The sequence below is a fragment of the Balaenoptera borealis genome, assembly GCF_965194805.1.
Source record: "Balaenoptera borealis genome assembly, chromosome: 21".
Classification (NCBI taxonomy): Eukaryota; Metazoa; Chordata; class Mammalia; order Artiodactyla; family Balaenopteridae; genus Balaenoptera; species Balaenoptera borealis.
The window spans coordinates 22386953-22408941 of NC_138880.1; the positions used below are offsets into that span (position 1 = coordinate 22386953).

The 21989-nt window shown below is 34.8% G+C and overlaps 1 protein-coding gene and 1 pseudogene across 6 annotated transcripts in view; one reads left to right on the top strand and one right to left on the bottom strand.

Annotated features, from left to right (window-relative positions):
* LOC309619762 (uncharacterized protein) overlaps positions 1–21989 on the bottom strand; it is a 434282-nt gene that overhangs the window by 15197 nt on the left and 397096 nt on the right. The window contains exons 12-15 of one of the 5 annotated variants that reach the window (XR_014239186.1): positions 19979–20853; positions 17083–17133; positions 7821–9870; positions 5753–5820 (exon numbers count right to left, since the gene is read on the bottom strand). Coding sequence is in view for 1 of the 5 variants with exons in the window: in XM_082375435.1 (XP_082231561.1) it covers positions 5753–5820; positions 7821–7828 (76 nt within the window). In the remaining 4 variants the exon portion in view is untranslated. Of the gene's footprint in view, positions 1–5752; positions 5821–7820; positions 17134–19733; positions 20854–21989 lie in introns of those variants that run through there. The other 4 variants (XR_014239187.1, XR_014239188.1, XR_014239189.1 and 1 more) reach the window with 4 other exon arrangements.
* Positions 17124–19740, top strand: LOC309619765 (large ribosomal subunit protein eL33 pseudogene; annotated as a pseudogene). The gene has a single exon. The product of its transcript is annotated as a large ribosomal subunit protein eL33 pseudogene (transcript).

A 21989-nucleotide genomic window follows, 5' to 3' on the forward strand; every position in this document is an offset into this window, starting at 1 on the left:
ATTTATGTCATAGAGTGTTCTGCCTATGTTTTCCTCTAAGAGTTTTATAGTCTTGTCACATAATTTTTTGATCAATCTGGAACTGATTTTTAGCTAACTTCCAAAACCAGTCCACTGATCAACAATTTCATTTCTGTCATACTTTAATATTTCTATATACATATGGTTTCTTCTAGATTCTTTGTTCATTGCATTCATCTATCTGCCTTTTCCTGCATCAATACCCACTATATTAATAATAATAGATTTTTAATAAGAATTATATTTGGCAGGGCAGGTATTCCTGACCCAATCTTCTGCTGCAGGTGTGATTGTTCATTATGGCCCTTTGCTCCTCACATATACATATGGTTAAATCATATTGGTTCCATGAAAAACTGTTTTGAAAATTTTACTAGCAATACCAAGAACCTCTGGATCAATTTGGGGGGAAACTGACAAATTTATGATACTGAGCTCTCCCTATCAATGTACATGGTCTTTCCATTTATTACGGTCTTCTTTGATGTCTTTTAGCTAATGTCATACTATTCTTTATAAGAGACTGGTACATTGTTTTTAGTTTTATTCCTATGATACATTTTTCCTGCCCTTGTATGTAGTATCTTTTATTTAGCAATTCTAAACATTATTTGCTAGTATATGAAAATAAAATTGACTTTAGTACCTTGACTCTTCTACTTAGCCACGCTGTTCAATCACCTTATTAACCTCAGTGGTTTGTGGATTACTTTGGGTTTTCTCTTTCCTTTAAGATAAGGATGGTGTAGTAGTGCACACTAGAAAAGGCTGGGAGAAATGAACATTCGCTTTAGATCTGAGATGTATGTGATAAGCTGTATAATACTGATATAGAGAAAAATGTGAACAATGCATAAGCCACCCAGGCACCCTCAAACTAGGAAGTTTCTGAAGAGCTTGTGTAGAAGATGTCTGGGTGAATTTCTTTTTAGTTGTCTATTCATTGTTCAAGTTTGAATCAAACTATTCAAGAGCTTCCTCCATAGGTTTGTTACTCTCTGCCATCTTCTTTTTCAAAAATTAATTGTTGACTAATTCAGTAAAAACGTATTTTTTACCTTTTAAAGAGTATATTAAATGAGGTAGTACATGGAACAAATATTATAAAGTAGACAAAATGATAGCACTTTAGATGAATACAAAGTGTTTTGAAAATGTCCCTATGTCAGGTTCAATTTTTTGCAACAATTACTCATCGAGGGCCTTCTACAGGCAAAACCTTGACCCATTAAGAAAAGTATTTGTTTGGTTATCCCGTGCTAGGAAAAATTAAGAAGATAGTAAATTTAACTAATATAAGCCATCAATCTTAGAAACAGAAATAACCCTCACACCCATCTTTACTCTGTAATAGGTTTATCACCCTGATTTATTGGATAATTGCCTAATCCCTCTTGCATGTGTAGACAAGAATTCATCAACCTGAGGTACTTAAATGTATTCATCGTTGAAAGAAAACTTCAACTAGCTAGCCATTACGTCCTAATTCATTAGCTATGGTCATCACTCAACACTTTCTAGGGAAAAGTCATACAAAGGAAATGCTTATGAGAATTCTTTTTCTGACTCAGTGAAAATTCTATTATTTTTCAATTCATGTCTAAAACATGGAAATACTATGGTAATATTTAGCCTACCTCAACCCAAATAGTTCTAGGGATATAATTCCTGGCTGTACCTCTTATGAGAAGCAAATCCTTGTAAGCATAAGAAATTTCTGAACATGTCGTAGAATTTCAGTAATTGTTATCGTCACCCTTTCCTTCTCCTTTCTTCCCTGTGGTGGGTTTGGGAGGGGCGGGGAGGTTATATCTTTCAGAGGAGATAACACTTTGAAGACTCAATTAGATTTAGGTATTTAAAAGATTTAAAATATTAAATGTTCTTCCATTTAGTTCTTTATTTGAGCTACTCAAGTCTTCTAGACTTGTTACATCTGCTAGTAATATAGAAATATATTTATTTATAATCAGTGCAAACAATACTGAAGTATATTTGGTAAAAATGCAAACCCTGCACTGTTGCCACCAATCTTTTTTCCCTCCCCAGAAGGAATGAAAACAGTGTACTTTGTAACTTTAGAGTGTTTCTCTATGCATTTACATAGATACATTCATAAATGGATAAAAAGTTAGAACATTTAGGATAAACAGTTTTGTTGTTTTAATACAAATGGAATCATATAAATATTTCTGCAAAATTATTTTCTCATAATAATATGTCTTAAAGATGTTTCCATGTTTATATTTTCAGGTCTTTACCATTGAACTGCCACAGAGTAGCTTTTTATATAGTTTGGGATATTATCTAGCCATTCACTTACTGGTGAAAATTTATAATATTTACATCTATCTGTGTATATATTTTATTTTATTTTTAAAAATTTTTATTGGAGTATAGTTGATTTACAATGTTGTGTTAGTTTCAGGTGTACAGCAAAGTGATTCAGTTATACATATACATATATCCACTCTTTTTTAGATTCTTTTCCCATATAGGCCATTACAGAGTATTGAGCAGAGTTCCCTGTGCTATACAGTAGGTCCTTATTAGTTATCTATTTTATATATAGTAGTGTATGTATGTATTTTACATCATCCTGGTGTGAATATCCTTATACATGCCTCCTTTTACAGGAGTGAACAGTAGGTACTAAAGATACTTGGACATTACGTTTTCCCAAAGCGGGGGCGAAAAAACCCTACCAAATCCTCCCCACCTACACATTCTTACATTAGCAGGACCAGAGACTCAGGGGCCTAGAAATTATGTACCTCTTCCCTCAACATACAGAACATATCCAGAAGATTCCTTTAAATTCAGTTATGTGTTTTTCAATATGTCCCCCTAGTAAATTCTCATGGCCATGTACTCTATCTCTTCCCATATCAGTTACATCTATCAGATTCTGTAAGATTTGTTCCCTAGATTAGCTATGATTTCTAGTATCCCAGCATTGCCTAATGTGTCATACAATCAATGATGTAGCTGGTAGGAAAAAAATTGCTTAAATTTGGCCGAATGCAAGTTAGCTGAAACCCAGCTATTCAACTCCAGCAGTTTGTTCAAAAATTAATATGTACGAGAACTCTGTTAAAAATGAATATATATAGGAACTGGTTTTTCAAGTATTCTTTTGTTAAATATTGTGCAACCACCTATTATCCTTTTAAATATTTGTACAGACCATTTTCTAAAATGCAGTGTATATTGTATAATATATAAATATTTATATTTTATTTGTTAGTAGAAATGATATAGCATTAATTTTTAACTTACCATAATTTATTTAGGCTATTTTGTTTCATGCTGTGGAAAGTTTAAATTTTTGCTATATGTTAGAGTTTTCTAAGTAAAATCTTTCTCTAATTTTGCAATACCAATTTTCAGGCATTATCTGCTTATTTCCCTATTTTTTACCTGTATTTCTAATCCAGTCTTAGATAACTATGTCCACTCTTTCAGCTTTCATAGAGAAACATCAAACAAAAGTGGCTTAGTTTAAAAAAAAATACCTGCTTAATTTTTTCCCTTGCACAAAAAGTGAAACATAGATAAGCAGAATAGGCATAACTGTCTTTAAATTGTTATTTTTAAAGTAGAAAAATCCCATCCTTCAAGTTTCAGTTCTTTTTTAAAAAAATTAATTATTTTTTGGAATTTTATTTATTTTTTTATATAGCAGGCTCCTATTAGTTATCCATTTTATCCATATTAGTGTATATATGTCAATCCCAATCTCCCAATTCATCCCCCCACCCCCACTTTCCCCCCTTGGTGTCCATACGTTTGTCCTCTACATCCGTGTCTCTATTTCTGCCTTGCAAGCCAGTTCAACTGTATCCTTCTTCTAGATTCCACATATATGCATTAATATACAATATGTGTTTTTCCCTTTCTAACTTACTTCACTCTGTATGACAGTCTCTAGGTCCATCCACATCTCTACAAATGACCCAATTTCGTTCCTTTTTATGGCTGAGTAATATTCCACTGTATATATGTACCACATCTTCTTTTTTTAAAATTTATTTATTTATTTATTTATTTTTGGCTGCGTTGGATCTTCGTTGCTGCACACAGGCTTTCTCTAGTTGCGGCAAGCGGGGCTACTCTTCATTGCGGTGCGCGGGCTTCTCATTGTGGTGGCTTCTCTTGTTGCGGAGCATGGTTTCTAGGCATGCAGGCTTCAGTAGTTGTGATGCACGGGCTTAGTTGCTCCGCGGCATGTGGGATCTTCCCGGACCAGGGCTCGAACCCATGTGTCCTGCATTGGCAGGCAGATTCTTAACCACTGCGCCACCAGGGAAGTCCCTTCAATTCTTTTTTAATTAATGACTCATTATTAGCTTTTTTTTCTATTTTTCCATATTTTAACAGAAATGTATGCTTTATTTTAGAAATAGAAAAATGTAATTTTTTTATTTTGAAAATATAATTTTTTAATATTTTAAAATAGAAAAATACAAAATGGAGCACAAAAAACCCTAGAATTTTACCTATCCAAAATATCTATTAACATTTTATTATCGGTACAGATTCTTTTCTAAAATACAAAGTATGTTTATTATATATTATATATTTGTGTCTTACTTTTCAGCAGAAATGGGATCATGCCATTATTTTGTAACCTACAGTTATTTAGGCAGTTTACCAAATGTTAGATATTTATTTTATTCTAACATCTCCCTATCTTAAACAGAGTGTGCAGGAATAATTTTAATATGAATTAGAAATGTAAAAACAAAAAGACAGAGAATAAGGAGAATGGGTTAAACATGAAAAAACATGACTGAAATGATGTTAAATATTAAAAAGCAAAAAAGCAGAAAAATGCCTATAAACTGGAAAAGAATATGTAATGATGTATGAAGGTCTGCAAAGTGCCCCACGGTGTATCAAAAATAACTAAGACTAAAAAAAAGCAGCGTCCATGAATTTTCATTTAAACCTCATCATCATTTCAGCCAAAATGACCTGCTGACCAACTTGCTTTTAACTAAATTGCTTTCAATGAAATTATGTTTATAAAATTGCATTTGTCCACATTGCTTTTTCTAAGTTTTTTTTTTAATGGTCAAATTGTATCTTGCTATTAGGACAGAATTAGAAATCCAGAAGCCATTTTTGTCCCATGCTTAGTTCTTTCCTCTACCTCTGCACCTCCATCCCCCCATCATCTTTATCCTCAAATTTCATCATGGATCAGTTTCCATCCCAGGACCATGAGATTCTTCCTGTGAATGTAAACGTTGTTTGGAAGATGACCTTCTTTATACCATACCTTCAGAAATACTCTGGAGTTATGGCTTTTTAACCATAGAATGTCTAACTCTAACTCTCCTAGTTTTAGGATGTTCCCTTCAGTCCTTTTTCAAACTAAATTTCATGTATCATGTTTTTACCTCTCCTTATAAGATGAAGACTAAGCATTTTAAGCAAACTCTTGAATTGGTGCTATATACCCAGTGAACAATTCGACTAAATCAACTAGGCTACTCTATTGCTCATTGCAAAATTTTTATGATAGCACACTCTTTCCATATATACCAAGAACACTCTATTTCCCCCATCTTATGGCTTCATCCTCAAATTCCCAAAGCTATCTGCACAATGTTATTCCCATAATAGCAATGCAATAGAAAAAAACCCCAAATTATCAATATGCCTTTATTTGCAGCCCTTCTCACCTGAATTCCAAAGATTCTTGTTTAAAAGGCAATCTACTGACCTCTTCTCTGTAGCCCCAAGTCCAAACAGCAAGCTGTCTGTGAGACTGTGCTTTCCCAGTAGCTGTACCTAGAGTAAAGGAAGGGTAGAGGGTTTGGTAAGAGTGAGATGTGGTGGACATGGTGCATGAGAGTGTGTTGAATGAGGGTTAAGAGGTAGGGAGGAGCTAGTGAAATAGAGGAGCAGAATGGCATGAAGGAACAGGAAATTTTTACTTTTGCTTCGTGTATGTGTGGTTTTCATAAATGTATAATATCAAAAGAGGAAATTATGTTTGAAAGCATTTATGGTAAACCTCCTGTGTCATGGGTAGAGTAAAATGCCTGGCTGGACTTGTTAAGAAGGTGAAAAGCAAAAATGATGCCTCAAAGTTTCTGGAGTGAGAGTTGTGTTTCCTTTTAACATGATTTTTGCAGAGACTGGATCATGTGGAGACATCGCTTATAAATATGATCACCTGGTCAAGAACTGAATAACTTGTCCTGACCACTTCACACAGGTAAAATTAGAATAAAAACCATCCTCCACTTGATGACAAGCTCCCAGGGAACATTCTAATACCAAGGGGCAAGTCTGGCTCCCTCGCCATCATTTTCACTTCATCCATCTAACAGAAATTGCACAAAAATCACCAACTACATTCCATCTCAAATTTCTCTCAACTCTATAACCCGTATCCTATTTTGCGTTAATCCCTTTCAGCCTAACCACATCACACGCAGCATCTCACCTGAGAATGTAACGCAAATCTGTCATCTGAGCAATACTGAAATCTTGCTGTAACACAACGAGCTGCTGTGTTTAGGAAATTGCATTGTTCTGGAGAGAAAACCTGAGAAATCATGATCCATCTACAAATCCCTCTATACCTTATGGCATCCTTTTATCACTACCATGCCAAGAGGACCAGACTCACACTGGCAGTAGCAGGAAGGGAATAACACTGGAAATATATCATAGGATGTTGGGTTCAAGTGCTATGACAATGGCAGCAAGATTTTGCACATAATTTCGAAAGAAACCCTACCATAGTACAATATAAGGCTATCCTCAAGAATTCATCTGGACCTACTTTGTAACCTCCCTGTGTCTCTCACTTTCCTTGCCACTTTTGTCTGTTATTACTCCTCAGAAGCATATCTTTATGTTTTCCCTTATTTGATTTGCAATGCCCTGTCTTATGAAGGTTGTCCTGGTCCTTAAGTTCATGCTTCCCCTAAATCTACCTATTCACTCTTTACTGTTACATTCCTGGCACCTAGGACAATGTTGGTACATAGTACATGTGCCCATTTGATGGTGCCTGTATCCTATGTGTTCTTTACTCCTGTTTCAGTTCCAAAAGCTAAAACTGTGCCCCCTAAAGTAGCATAAAGGATCTGCACTAACTTTAATCATCAAAGGAAAAATATTCATAAAAGTTCATAATAGTTAAGTTAAAGATAGGAGAAAGCGCAGAAAAATCCTCTGTTAAGAAAAATAAGGACCAAATGGTGTTTTGCAATTGTTTACAATGCTCTAGGAGCTGAAGTTTGTGAAAAAACCATAACTAGTGGTTTCTAAGAAGGTGGTTACCTTTGTCAGGGTAGTCAGGAAAGGCCCCTGTGAGGATATTTTAGTAAGAGAACCAAATAACGAAAAGCAGAGAACCATGTACAAACTTGAGAGATCATTCCAGGCACAAAAAAGAGCAAGTTCAAAGGCCCTGAAGCAGGGGGGAGCTCAGCATGTTCTAGTGGTAGGACCAGCAAATGAAGTGATGGTAAGAGGTACTACCCAAATTAAAGAACATTAAAAAAACAATTCATATTTAAGGATGAGATATGTTATTTTTCCACATCAATAACCTGGAAATTGTGAGATATCCTGTCCAGAGATTTGAAATAAAGAAATTAGTTCCTTCACCCACAGTAATATACAAGGAAACATTTACTAGGCATATGTTATGTGAGTTTCCTTAATTTACAATTTTTAATAAATTTTATTGAAGAATAGCATACTTATACAGAAATGCCCAAAGCCTAAGAGCAATCAGTACACATATTCATTTGACAATTGTAATTATGTACCTGGCCATGTTCTAAGCACTGGATACAGAGGTGAAATGAAAGAGATCACACATCTTTCATGCAGCACTTATCTGAAAGGCAGGAGATAGAAAATAGATACATAAACAAACAAATAAATAAAATCATTTCTCATGTTGGTCACCGCTATGATGTGAGTATAGCCACGTAACTACATAGTAACAACTCTATATTTGGCCTTACTGATATTAGAATAGAAAAAGAAAACTTCTACAACCTTGGTTTTCATTTTTAGTATATATAAGTATCACCTGGGGAACTTGTTAGGAATTCTACCCAAGGCTCCACCACAGAAACTAATTCAATAAGTTTGTTGGGGCCTGGATATCTGCATTTAATTAACATCTATGTAACCTTAAGCAGCTGAATGCATAGGGAAAAACTTTTTAAAAGAATGATCTAGATGGTAAAAATTTAAATTTACCCCAGGACTATCTAGAGAGATGGAGACAGAGACAGACAGACCGAGAAAGAAAGAAAGAAAAGAAGAAAGAAAAGAAAAAGAAAGAAAGAAAGAAAAGAAAGGGAGGGAGGGAGGAAGGGAGGGAGGAAGGAAGAAAGGGGAGAGGAGAGGAAAGGAAAGGAAAGGAAGGAAGGGAATGACTAGGTTGTCCTGATGGATAGTTCTCAGTGAAATAGTGGTCCCAGTTAGGTGAGTATATTATCACTGTATAGATTTAGTACATACTTGGAATCTTAGGTACTAAGATAAAATGATCAAAGAATTATACATTCTCAGACTTGAAAATTTGTGCATTTAAATATTTATGTGGTTGAAATTATCAAGAATTATTAAAATAATACATTTTCATTTAAATTTTGAAGACATATTACCATGGAAGCAAAAATAAAAGGATTACGAAGTATAGGTACAAATGAAAAAGTGTAAGTTGTTAGAGATATCTATTTGTAAAATTTTGGTTAAAAAAACTTACTTTAACTCATTTCAGCTGGCAAAATACTCCCTAGAAAATGGTAAATTAAGGCTAGAGACTTCAGGATTTTTTGCAAATAAAGTGGGAAAATCTGTTACTTCAGTTTATTTTTGCCATATAGACTACTTTCTTATGTCACTATGGAGCTGCAGGCAATTCTGTTTTAATAAAGGCCTGTGTGAGCAGGAAAATAAATGCAGTATTATTAAGGAAATGTAAAGTATTATCAAAAGAAACACAGCCAATGAATGTTTAAGGATATAAAAATGGAAATAACTGTTGTAAATTAGAGTAATGACACGTGTAAATGACAAAATATACGACACTATAACTGATAAAATTTTGATCTCAAATACAAACACTCACACACACAAATATATAAAGTTACCAGCCACAGTCTGCTAAATAAGTGCTTATTATAATTTAAAAAAAAGCTTACCCATAATAATAGAAATCACAAACCATATTAAAAAAATACATAGAAACACAAATAAAAGCAATTTTGTTACCATTACATATTGCAGTTAAGACTTCAAAAATAAATTTCAGTAATACACAATGCTATCTCAACTTATGGCAGTGTGTACTGGCTCATTCCTACTTCAGTGCAATCTGGTTAGGTGCAAAAATACTTTTGAGAATCAGACTACATGAATAATATTATAATAAATAATATATTAAAAGGCTCTAGAATTATATTGTTACATGGAAATATAAATATTCTATAAATTGCAGAAGTCAAAATGAGTATATTTTTCAACAAATTATGTGTATAAAAATATATGCATAAATATTAACAAGAATTGAAATAAAAATTTATAGGATGCAAAATATTTTTGCTTTTCATGTTCACTGGTGTTTTGTTTTTCTAAAAGTTTCTGAATTATCTTAGGCAATAGATAATTAAAATTCCCCAACATATTCTTTATCAATAGAAAAGAAGCCTTATCTCATGTGAAGAAATGTTAATTTGTTTCTTTCCGTTAATGAGCCCAGAATCAGTGTCCTGTGACAGTTATTTATTCATTTCTCTCTGGGTGACACAACCTTCAGAATAACATTTACTTCTTGTCTTCCTGGCATCTCAATCTAAAAACCTAAGGAAATAAGATCACATTTCAGCATTTCCCTCACTAAAGATTTTTATTAGTCAAGAGAATTGCTGTTCTCAAAACAACAAATGACACTCAATATAGAAAATCGTCCATCATTTTCCAGGTTTGGGAGTCACATCTTGCTAGCTTCACCAGATGCTGTGCCCTTGCCTCTACTGGACTTAGATTCGCATCCACTTACCTGTGATGACTCTTATGTTTCCAAAGGATAGGATAAAGGGTATGCCCTCAACAAATACAAGTATTCGTCCCTGGCTGGGCATCTGACCCAAATCCTATCTCTTCACCAATTGTTAGTTCAACCTGCCAGCTGCGGAAACCTTAAGATGGGAGAAAATATTTGCAAATGAAGTAACTGACAAGGGATTAATCTCTAAAATACACAAATATCTCATGTAGCTCAATATCAAAAAAACCCCAAAAAACCCACAACCCAATCAAAAAAATGGGTGGAAGATCTAAATAGGCATTTCTCCAAAGAAGACGTACAGATGGCCAAAAAGCACATGAAAAGATGCTCAACATTGCTAATTCTTAGAGAAATGCAAATCAAAACTGCAGTGAGGTATCACCTCACACCAGTCAGAATGGCCATCATCAAAAAATCTACAAACAATAAATGCTGGAGAGGGTGTGGAGAAAAGGGAACCCTTCTACACTGCTGGTGGGAATGTAAATTGGTATAGCCACTATGGAGATTCCTTAAAAAACTAAAAATAGAACTACCATATGACCCAGCAATCCCACTCCTAGGCATATACCTAGAGAAAACCATAATTCAAAAAGGTACATGCACCCCTATGTTCATTGTAGCACTATTACAATAGCCAGGACATGGAAGCAACCTAAACATCCATCAATAGAGGAATGGATAAAGAAGATGTGGTACATATATACAATGGAACATTACTCAGCCATAAAAAAGAACAAATTAATATTATTTGCAACATGCATGGACCTAGAGATTGTCATACTGAGTGAAGTAATTCAGACACAGAGAAATATCATATGATAATGCTTATATGTGGAATCTGAAAAAAGGGTACAAATGAACTTATTTACAAAACAGAACTAGAGTCACAGATGCAGAAAACAAACTTATAGTTACCAGGGTATGATGGGGGGGAGGGATAAATTGGGAGATTGGGATCGTCATATACACATTACTATAAATAAAATAGATAATAAGAACCTACCGTACAGCACAGGGAACTCTACTCAATACTCTGCAATGGCCTATATGGGAAAAGAATCTACAATAAGAGTGGATATATGAAAAAAAAAAAGAATTATACTTGTCCTTTTCCTCAAGGCCTAAAAAGAATGGAAGAATCTAGATCCTAGCTTCATAGTACTTGAAACCTAACCTGACTTTTCTAAATTCTCGGTAAGGAAAGGGGTTTCAAAAGCAAAGGGAAAGATAAAATGTATAACCTTAGACATTTTTCATTGTTGCCTAAAGATCTGGTACTCTCCGAGAGCAGGGCTGAAAGAAGATATTGGTCGGTGACCAGACGACTGTGTAATCTTAGCATTTCAGAATTCTCCCTGAATATAGATGTGAGGGGAGAAAAAGCTCATCAGTGTTTGCCGGTCTGAAAATTGTTTTCCAAATATTTGCATAATAATGCCTATACTGGTCTTGCAGCATCTCTAAGTTTTTTTTCTTTTAAGTATCTTACTTTCCCTCTTTTTTTCAAAAAACGTTTAAAAAGATTTATATGGTTGCTTAACACACTCCAAGTTATCTGAGAACTTTTTTAGACTTGAGTAGCGGGAGGAAGTGAAAACAATTTGTGAAGTATCTGATTGGGAAGGGCACCTAGAGAAAAAATTTAAAGTACACATGTAAATAACATTTATATTAAAATATTTAAAAGACTATCATTTTCCCCAGACCATTATATTGCTCAGCGACATGATTTTTGCTGGAACATAAGGAAGTGGACAAGCAGAGGGAAGCTTGGAACTTAAAAAGTTCCGACTTTGCCTGACAGTTTCTAAGGGGAAATTATTTATGTCTCTCTTAATACAGGGATAATAAGGGGAAGTGGAAGTCTACAGAAGATAGAGGAAAAGGCTATAAAAGTTTTGATACTTGAATAAGGTATTTTAATTCCCAGATGAGGATCCAGTGACAAGTACCATAAAATCAGGATGACCCAATAAAGACTTGTGATAAGCTAATTTTACTCAAGAATGAGGAAAAAATCAGCATGAATAATAACTGAAGATTAGAGGAAAATGTATTTAATACACTTAACTTTGTAAAAAAAAATTCTGACCTAAATTATATATTATTCATTTAAATGCACAGTATTTAAATGCACTAGATAGTAATTCTCGTAGACACTAAGTATAGCTTTGTTAAGCACTCTATGTTTTAAAAGAGTAGAAAAGGAGCTTTGGTTTAAATCTCCCAGTTAATCATGATCATAGGAAGTAAGAGGTTAACATGAGGACTTAGCTCGGCTATCTCCACACACCAGGTGGATAAATATGGACATCTGAAATATAATGCCCAGAAGATAAAATTTTTAAAAATCCTTGAGTTGTAGCCTACAAAATACATAAAAACTTTAAAAAATATTAGTATATATATATATATATATATATATATATATATATATCCAAACTGTCTTTAGATTTTCAGCTAGATCAGTTTTCCTAGCTGGTAACTTTAGAAATTGTAGGAAAGCCCACCTAACAGCTGCTGTTATGATTATGATTCCTCATCTTTGAAGCATACTTTCAGTGAATAATATTCTAAGCTCTATGTTAGGTTTGAGGAGAAAGTTAATTACATTCTTGAACTTTCCTGGATGGATTCAGATGTCACAATCCATTTTTTTCATTGTTTGGGCCAGAGATAGAATCAGAAATATGTTCACTGTGACCAGGAAAAAGATCTAATCTCTCGAATTAATATTTTTTAATAGTATTTATTACTGCTAAATAGTAATTTTTCTCCCATTTTGCTTCCACATATGGACATGGAGTATTTCCCCATTTTACAGCCATTCCTCTTCTACAATGTTTCTATCAAAAGGTCATGTTTCTAAGGGCTGCATCTGGAGTTCCAGTGTTGGACGTGTTTTCATCAGAGAACAGATAACCAGCACTAACTTCATTTGCCTTGTGATGCCCCATCTTCTACAGAAGAATCTATCTTCCCTCACAAAGCATATTCTATAAGATCCAGCACTAAACATGGGCTAATTCTAAAGAATAGAATCTCCTACTTAGATGATCAGTACTTTTACTCCTATTTCTCATTTTAATTCCTATACTCAGATACTCCTCTTAAATGCTTTCATATTTACTGTTAACTATTTGGTTTATAAATTGTAACGTCTGACACGAAAATACCAGACATTTCTCAAGCACTTTGGGTTCCATTTAGGATGTTAGGATTCTCTTTGTAGTTGAATTGTGAAAATATTATTTGTAGATTTATATTGAACTTTGAGTTTTGTGGAATCATATAAATCAAAATTATTTACCCCATGGCCTGACCATAGAATTTAGTGGGTATTATTTAGTTTTTCAATTTTAGCCCTATATTTGACAAAAGCATGCATTTATTAATAAGTTTCCATCAGTAACAGTGATATGGTATATTTAGAATCTTTCTTCTGGATTTTTTTCTAGTAATATTTTCTTCTAGCTGTAAAACCAGACAAAATTCTAATCCAATCCCATTTCTTCTATTTACAAACAGTCAAATTTTGAACATTACTTAAACTCTCTCACTTTGTTTCCTTAATCTGTATAATAAGCGTAATACCACTGTCATAGGCCATTATAAAGATTCAATGACTATATATAAAATAGATAACTAATAAGGACCTACTCAATACTCTGTAATGACCTATATGGGAAAAGAATCTAAAAAAGAGTAGATATATGTATATGTAAACTGATTTGCTTTGCCGTACAGAAGAAACTAACACAACATTGTAAATCAACTACACTCCAATAAAAAAAAAAAAAAAAACTAAAAATGTCTTAAAAAAATAAATAAGATATAAGGATGTAATGTATAGCACAGGGACTATGGTCAATATTTTATAATACCTTTAAATGGAGTATAATCTATAAAAATATTGAATCATTATGTTGTACACCTGAAACTAATATAATATTGTAAATAACTACACTTCAGTAAAAAATACAGTAATGTAAAAAAAAGATTCAATGAGAGGTTATGCTCAGTAAACATTACTTCCCTTAATCTAACTTTTTAAAAATTTTTTTATAATTACATTTTTTAGAGATAATAGTAGATTCACATGGAGTTGTAAAAAACGATACAGAAATTTCTTCTTACCTTTTAACCAATTTTCCTCAATGGAAACATTTTTCAAAATTGTAGTACAATATCACAGCCAGGATATAACATTGATAGAATCCACAGATCTTGTGCAGATTTCCCCAGTTTTATCTGTGCTACTGTGTGTGGGTAGTGTGTGTGTGTTTAAAATTTTATTTTAAACTAATTTTAAACTTATGAAAAGCTAAAAGAATAATACCAGGAGCATTTTTTCTTTTTCCTAAATCATTTTAAGTTGCCAACCTGATGCCCCATCACCTCCCAAATAGGTAAGTATGAATATCCAACAAACAAGGCCATTGTTCCACATAACTGCACTATTACCATCAAAATCAGGAATTTAACATGGGTACATTATTACCATCTAATCTACAGAGTTTATTCAAGTTTCACCATTTTCCAATAATATCGTTTCTAGAAAAGAATCCAGTTCTATTTAGTTGGCACATCTGTTTAAGTCCTGTTCACATTGGATCTATTCTTCCATCTTTACTTGACTTAAATGATTTGACACTTTTAAAAATTGTAGGCCAGTTATTTTATAGTATGTCCCTCAATTTGGGTTTGTCTGATTTTTCTTCATGACTAGATTCAAGTTAAGTATTTTTGGCAGGAGTATCAGAAAAGTAATACCAAATTATTCTCACTGCATTCTATCAACTGATAAGCAAATTCAATGTGTGCCATTACTGGGGATATTAAACATTAGCACGTGATTAAATAGTTTCTTCCAGGTTTCCCCAGTTGTAAAGATTCCCTCTTTTACCTATATAATTGACAAGCATTTTGCACAGAAGTTCTTTGAATTTATAGAAATATCTTGTGCATCATTTAACTCTCACCAAAATGTTTTACATGCATTGATGTTTTTGGCTGAGTTACTTATTACTGTGATAATTGCCAGATGATTTTCTTATTCTGTAGTTTTCTCCTCTATTTATTAGTTGGCATTTCACTGTTACGAAAATCTTTCACCTCTGCTCATTTAGTCATTCATTCATTTATTCATCCATTCATTTATTCATGCATTCATATCTGTATGTACTGGTGGATTTCTGTTTTATTCAATTGATTATAATATGTTGCTATTATTACTTATTTTAATGCTCAAATTGTCCCAGATTTGACCAGTGTGGATCTCAGGCTGGTTTGTGTATCCTTTTGACATGGTTCCATCATATGGGGAACATTTCTTTACTTTCTGGTACATCAAAATGTTCCTGGCTCATCCATTTCTTCCCTTCCCCAGTCCAGGAATCGGAAATTTCTCCAAGGAGCTCTGGTTCCTTTTAGTGGAGAATGGTATTTATAAAGCAAGATCTGAGTGAAAGATATGCTCATTGCTACTGGAGTATCTCTGCTCCCAGGCTCTCTCAGGACAGAGCTAGGATATATATGACCTATGTTATATACAATTACATTATCTATCCCCACATTTTCCTTCCTTCCTCCCTCCCTCCCTTCCTTCCTATCTTCCTTCCTTTTTTCTTTCTATTTGTCATCTATCTATTGAAAACTATAAATTCACATTAATATTTCCATATCTAACATTACAGGGTTCATTCTAGTTTTCTTTTTTTTCCATATTTGTGACTCCCTTTTCTAGCAGCAATAAATCGGACTCAATTTTTCTCAATATAAATAACTATTTGATTAGTTACCGTCATAGGTACTCAACTCATATCAAAGCCACCATCACCCTCCTCTCCACCCTCCCCATCTCTCCGCCATCGGTGTGACAAACTTCTCAAGCTGCTTGGTTTCTGAATACCCTACACTAGCAACTGCCACTTCACTCCTCCTCATGGATGCTGTTCTCACCCTACTCAATCTTCAGTCTTTCACATTAGATGCCACTACTCACCTCCGCCTTCAGACATCTTCCTCAACTCTCTCATCCTCGAATAACCAGGTCAGGCTGCCACCAGTGCACCCAAGCCCCCAGACACTCTGGAACCCCACTCAGATTCTGAAAGCCTCCCTTAGGCAGTGCCCGTAACCCTGTATGGATGACAGTGTTTTCACATCTTCACCTAGTCGTTTGTTGACCAAATTAGGAAGAAAGGAATGGAGGAAATGAGGAAGTAAAGGAAAAGAAGTGCACAGAAAGAAGGAAAGGAAGGATTTTGTTTTAAATCAGAGATCTATAGACCCCTATCTTACACTATACATAAAAATCAACTAAAATGGATTAAAAACTTAAACATAAGACCTGAAACCATAAAGCTCCTAAGAGAAAACACAGGGGAAAAACCTCCCTGACATTGACCTTGGCAATGATTTTTTGAATACAACACCAAAAGCTTAGGCAACGAAAGCATAAATAAATAAACTAAAAATTTCTGCACAGGAAAGGAAACCATCAACAAAATGAAAAGGCAACCCATGGAATGGGAGAAAATATTTGAAAACCATAAATCTGATAAACCGTATAACTGAAAACCATATATCTGATATCCAAAATATATAAGAAACTCATACAACTCAATAGCAAAATAAACTCATAAAAAATGGGCAAAAGAGCTGAATAGACATTTTTCCAAAGAAGACATACAAATTACCATTAGATATATGAAAAGGTGCTTAACATCACTAATCATCAGAGAAATGGAAATCAAGATCATAATGAGATCTCACCTCACATCAGTTAAATAATCATTATCAAAAAGACAAAAAAGGCAACAAGTGTTAGGGAGGATGTGGAGAAAGGGGGACCCTTATATACTTTTGATGGGATTGTAAATTGGTATACCAATTATGGAAAACAATATGGAGGTTCCTCAAAAAATTAAAAATAGAACTACCTTATGATCCAGAAATCCCTGTTCTGGGTATATATGCAAAGAAAATTAAATCAGTACCTCAAAAAGATATCTGTGCTCCCATATTCATTGCAGCATTATTCACAATAGCTGAAATACAAAAACAACCTAAGTGTCCATTGATGAATGATTGAGTAAAGAAATATTTGTATGTACATACAATGAAATATTACTCAGCTTTTAAAAAAGAAGGAGATTCTGCCATTTGCGACAACATGCATGAAAATGGAAAACATTATGCTAAGTGAAATAAGCCAGAATCAGAAAGAAAAATACTGCCTGATCTCATTTATATGTGAAATCTTAAAAAAGTTGAATACATAGAAACAGAGTAGAACAGTGTTTACCAGGGGCTGGGAAGTGGAGGAAATGGGGAGATGTTGGTCAAAGGGTATGATGTTTCCATTATGTAGAATGGATAAGATCTGGAGATCTGATTAACAGCATTGTAACTATAGTGAATGGTACTGGATTGTGTACTGGAAATTTGCTCAGAGAGTGGATTTCAGGTGCTCTTACAACAACAACATGTTAACTGTGTGAGGACGTGGATATGTTAATTAACTTGAATGTAGTAATCATTTCACTATATATATATATATATATGTATATATCTCAAAACACCATGCTGTGCACCTTAAATATATACAATTTTTATTTTTAAAAAAACAAATAAAAATAAAAGTAGAATTACCTTGAGATCCAGCAATTCCACTTCTAGAATTTATCCAGAAGAATTGAAATCAGGATCCAAAAAGTTTTAGTACCCCTATGTTCATTGCAGCACTATTCACAATAGCCAAGTTGTGGAAGCAATTAAAAGTCCATTAACAGATGACTGTGTAAAGAAACTATGGAATATACATCTAATGGAATATTATTTAGCCTTAAAAAAGACAGGAATTCTGCAATGCATGACCATATGAATGAAGCTTAAGGACAAACTAAGTGAAATAAGCCAGTTACAGAAGACAGGTATGGCTTGATTCGATTTGTATGAGGTATCTATGAATAATCTCTAAATAGGTGCTGTACAATATTGTACCTATAGTCAACAATAACATATTGTACATTTAAAAAAATTTAAGAGGTAGATCTCATGTTAAATGTCATTTCCGTAATAAAATTTTAAATTTAAATTAAAAAAATACTTTTCTTTTTCAACCATCTTGGACCCTGTGGAGGCCTGCTGGGAGTAGGACTTCTAAAACAACAAATATGTCTGGAAGGCTGTGGTCCAAGGCCATTCTTGCTGGCTATAAGCAGGGTCTACAGAACCAGAGGGAGCACACAGCTCTCCTGAAAATTGAAGGTGTGTATGCTTGAGATGAAACTGAATTCTGTCTAGGCAAGAGATGTGCTTATCTGTACAAAGCAAAGAACAACACAGTAACTCCTGGTGGAAAACCTAACAAAACCAGAGTAATCTGGGGAAAGATAGCTCGTGCTCATGGAAACAGTGGCATGGTTCATGCGAAATTCTGAAGCAACCTTTCTACTAAGGCCATTGGACACAGAATTCGTGTGATGCTGTACCCTTCAAAGATTTAAACTTACTGAAAAGTAAATAAATAAAAGTGTGGAATTGTTCCCTTGTAAAAAATAAAATAAAATAAAAAAATAGAACCATTCTGATCTCAGTGTCTAGCATAGGACTGTACTGATTGAATACAAGGTAATAAATATTTGATGAATAAAAAATTTTTAAAAACCAATCAAGAGATTTATTTATCACCTATCCCAATAGAGATATGAGAGGGAAATTTTTCTTTTTAACTGGCAGTGTGGTTGTGTAAGGGAGAAAGAGTAGTGAAGGAAAAAGTTAATTTAGGATATTTAAAATAGGCCAAGAGTTGCCCCCTGAAAAGTTTACAGAATTGTCACAGTTTGGCTTTAGAGTCCACAACCACCTATAAAAATTAATAAAAAGACATCTTAATTAAAACAGAGTCAGGAAGCCAGAGGGGGAGCTCTCCACCCTACAAGGATTGCAGATCCCGACAGGAAGAAGAAAGACTTCCTCTTCCTGTCTGGCAAGAGCTCAGCCAATGAGAGACTGCCACAACTCAGCCAGTGAAAAGCCACTATACTTGGCACTCTCAATTCCGCCAATGGACTCTATGTTTAGTACAGCCCTCCCAACTTCCTCTTCTCCTCTTTAAAAGAGTTCTCCTCTCCTTGCTGCGGGGAGACTTGTGAGTGGCTCACCGTTGCAATTCTTTGCTGATCCCGAAAAAACCCATTTTTTGCTGGAGAAATAACTGGCAGTCTGTTTGTTTAAGGTCAACACTCCCCATTTTGTGCTTTTCTGTCTCACATATTGTGGACACCTAGCACCCTCATGGACTCTCCCCACCTTGCCTCCACTTATTAGGCAAGGATTTGAAACTCACTCACATATTGTAAATAAGCAAAAGCCAACTTTTTTTTTTCTTAGATAATGAATATGCAGAGACGAGGTGCTAAGTATTCTTTATCTACCTCACATCTTTTTCTAAACAGATGGCTTCTCTAGGCACCAACCTTGCCTTTCTTCTCCATCATGCTTAAAGCTGAGGTCATGGCTCGGTTTTTGACCTGTATCTCATATCTCATTCCTCCCTATCTCCACCAGACCACGCTCTAGATAGTATTCATAGCTGGTTCTTGCTTCTTAATAAACGAAAAGATAGAAGGAAATGACTTCTCACCTGCTCAGGGGAAAAACTGATTGATTGCAGACTTTATGGGTGAAGTACGGAAAACTGAACCAGTGATAGGGCCCTTTGTGTTCTTTCTGACATTACGGAGGAAGACAGGCTACAGAAGACAAGCACAGGTAGGACAGCGCACCAGTCTGCCTGGCGATGGATCAGAGGTGCAAAAGGCAGCAGAGTTTATAAACAGAGACCAAGATGAGACCCCAGAGAAGTGGTTCTGAGAAGCCTGAACATACGCTCCTGTTGCCTCTGCTGATGGTTGTGGTGATCTCACACTCAGACCTTCAGTCAGACTTTCTTTGATTTTCCTTCCCCTACAGTTTATCGGCAGTGAGGTGTTTCATTGAACGTCTGGGGTAGCAGCATAGGAAAGTGTCATAAAAACGGAGGAAATTAAACGAAACATGCCCGGTAGGAGCCGAGCATGAATGCACCAGTTCCTGTTCTTCATTGCTGTTCTTTCCAGATGTGGAGACTTTTCTTGAAATGGAAGAAATAAAAAAAGAATGGTTAGTGGTGTCTAAAAATATATAATTGGATTCAATGACTATTGTGCTGGAAAGGTGTTTTTCAGAGGTACTTCCTGGAGAGAAAAGACATAGGAGAAATTATATTTTGGTTGGCCTGGCAACATTATTTTCCACCCTGAGGACTGTGAATGTTTTATCTGGCTGTCATCTTATTGGCTTTGCCGAAAAATTTAACCCTTTGAACATATATTAAGAACCGAGTGCCAAGGTAGCTGTTCAGTGTCTCCACCTCAGCTTCTAGTTGGCTGGCATTGCTGCACATTAAAAAAAATAAGATATATTGCTGTGGAATACAGGGGAATATTTTCTTTACGGATAGAACCTTAATGGAAATGTGGAAAAGAGTCACTAATGTCTTAAAAAGTTTCTTTGTATTTAAGTTGCTTAAAATCTTCTTACCTTTCACTCAGTGCTGTTGACTGGGGTTTTTACCTCCTGCTGTTGACAGGGTTTACCTTTTAGAAGGAAAGTCATTTTCTCGATAATTTTCTCAATGGTTCTAATACCACTCATGATGAGTGATTAAACTTCACTTGGTCTTTTTCCTCTTTCTAATTCCACTCATACACAGTTTTCCTTACCTGAAAGGGGAAAAAATTATACCTTGATCTTCAAAACTATTTCATGGAGTTGCATATGCCCTCAACAAACTTCCCTACTTTGTACCCCTCATAGTTTTCTTGTCACTTGGAAAATGACAGGATCATTTTCCAGCCCAAAGTCTGAAATAAAAGAACATATAGTTTCGATCAAAGGAAAAGGAGAGAGGCATCCTGCTGTAGCAAAGCAACTTTGACATTTTCCTTCTATTCAGAATGTTTGATTCATTCTTCCATTCATTTAATATCTATCTATTGAAATGTACTAGCTATAAGGTAGAGAATTACACATTTCAGGTGTCATTACACATTTTAGGTGTAAGGATCTTAGACACATTCTCTGTCCTCAGAAATTTAGATTCCAGTAGGTAAGAAAAGATATTTTTAGAATAACCTAAAGGCTGCAAGAGAAGTACCCATTAAGTGCTAAAACTGAAAAGCTGAAAAGACATATGGGAAGCATGAATCAGGGAATTATTATATTAATTTAATGAATCAGGGAGTTATTTTATGGGGAAAGTTCCATTTGATTTGGGACAGGAACACTGGTTGAATTTCCATGGGTGGAGATGGGGTGGGAGGAATTCAAACAAGGAAGAATGGTATAAACAAAATCGCTGACAAGGAACTGACCAATATACTTGTTTGTTTGTGTCACATGTTTCTCATGTAGGGAAGACAACGAAAGTTCCCCACACCGGTATTGCCTTTCATTTCTCATGTGTTCCTCCTAGTTCTATGCCTTAACAGGGCTCCACGGAGCCAAGGAAAATGTGAAAGCTTCCATGTGTTCGCCCCCCAAAAGCTGTCTACTTAAACTGAAGTGTATGCCCAATCCACCAACCCTCAAGGTCTGAGAATTACACATAAGTGATGAGGTATACAAATGAATGTAGCCCCCAAATGAATTTTCAGAAATACTCTCAGCAATGGAAAGGCAGTTGGGCCCTCTGAAAGCTTTTATGGGTTTTTTTTTTTCTCTTACAACTACCCATCCCCTGCTTAAATTCCTCTAGTCGCATGGGACTCACTACTCTAAAGAGAATCCTTTTTCCTTCTGAAAACTCTACTACAAATTTATTTTTCACATGTTAAGTGGAAACCTGAACTTCTGCCCT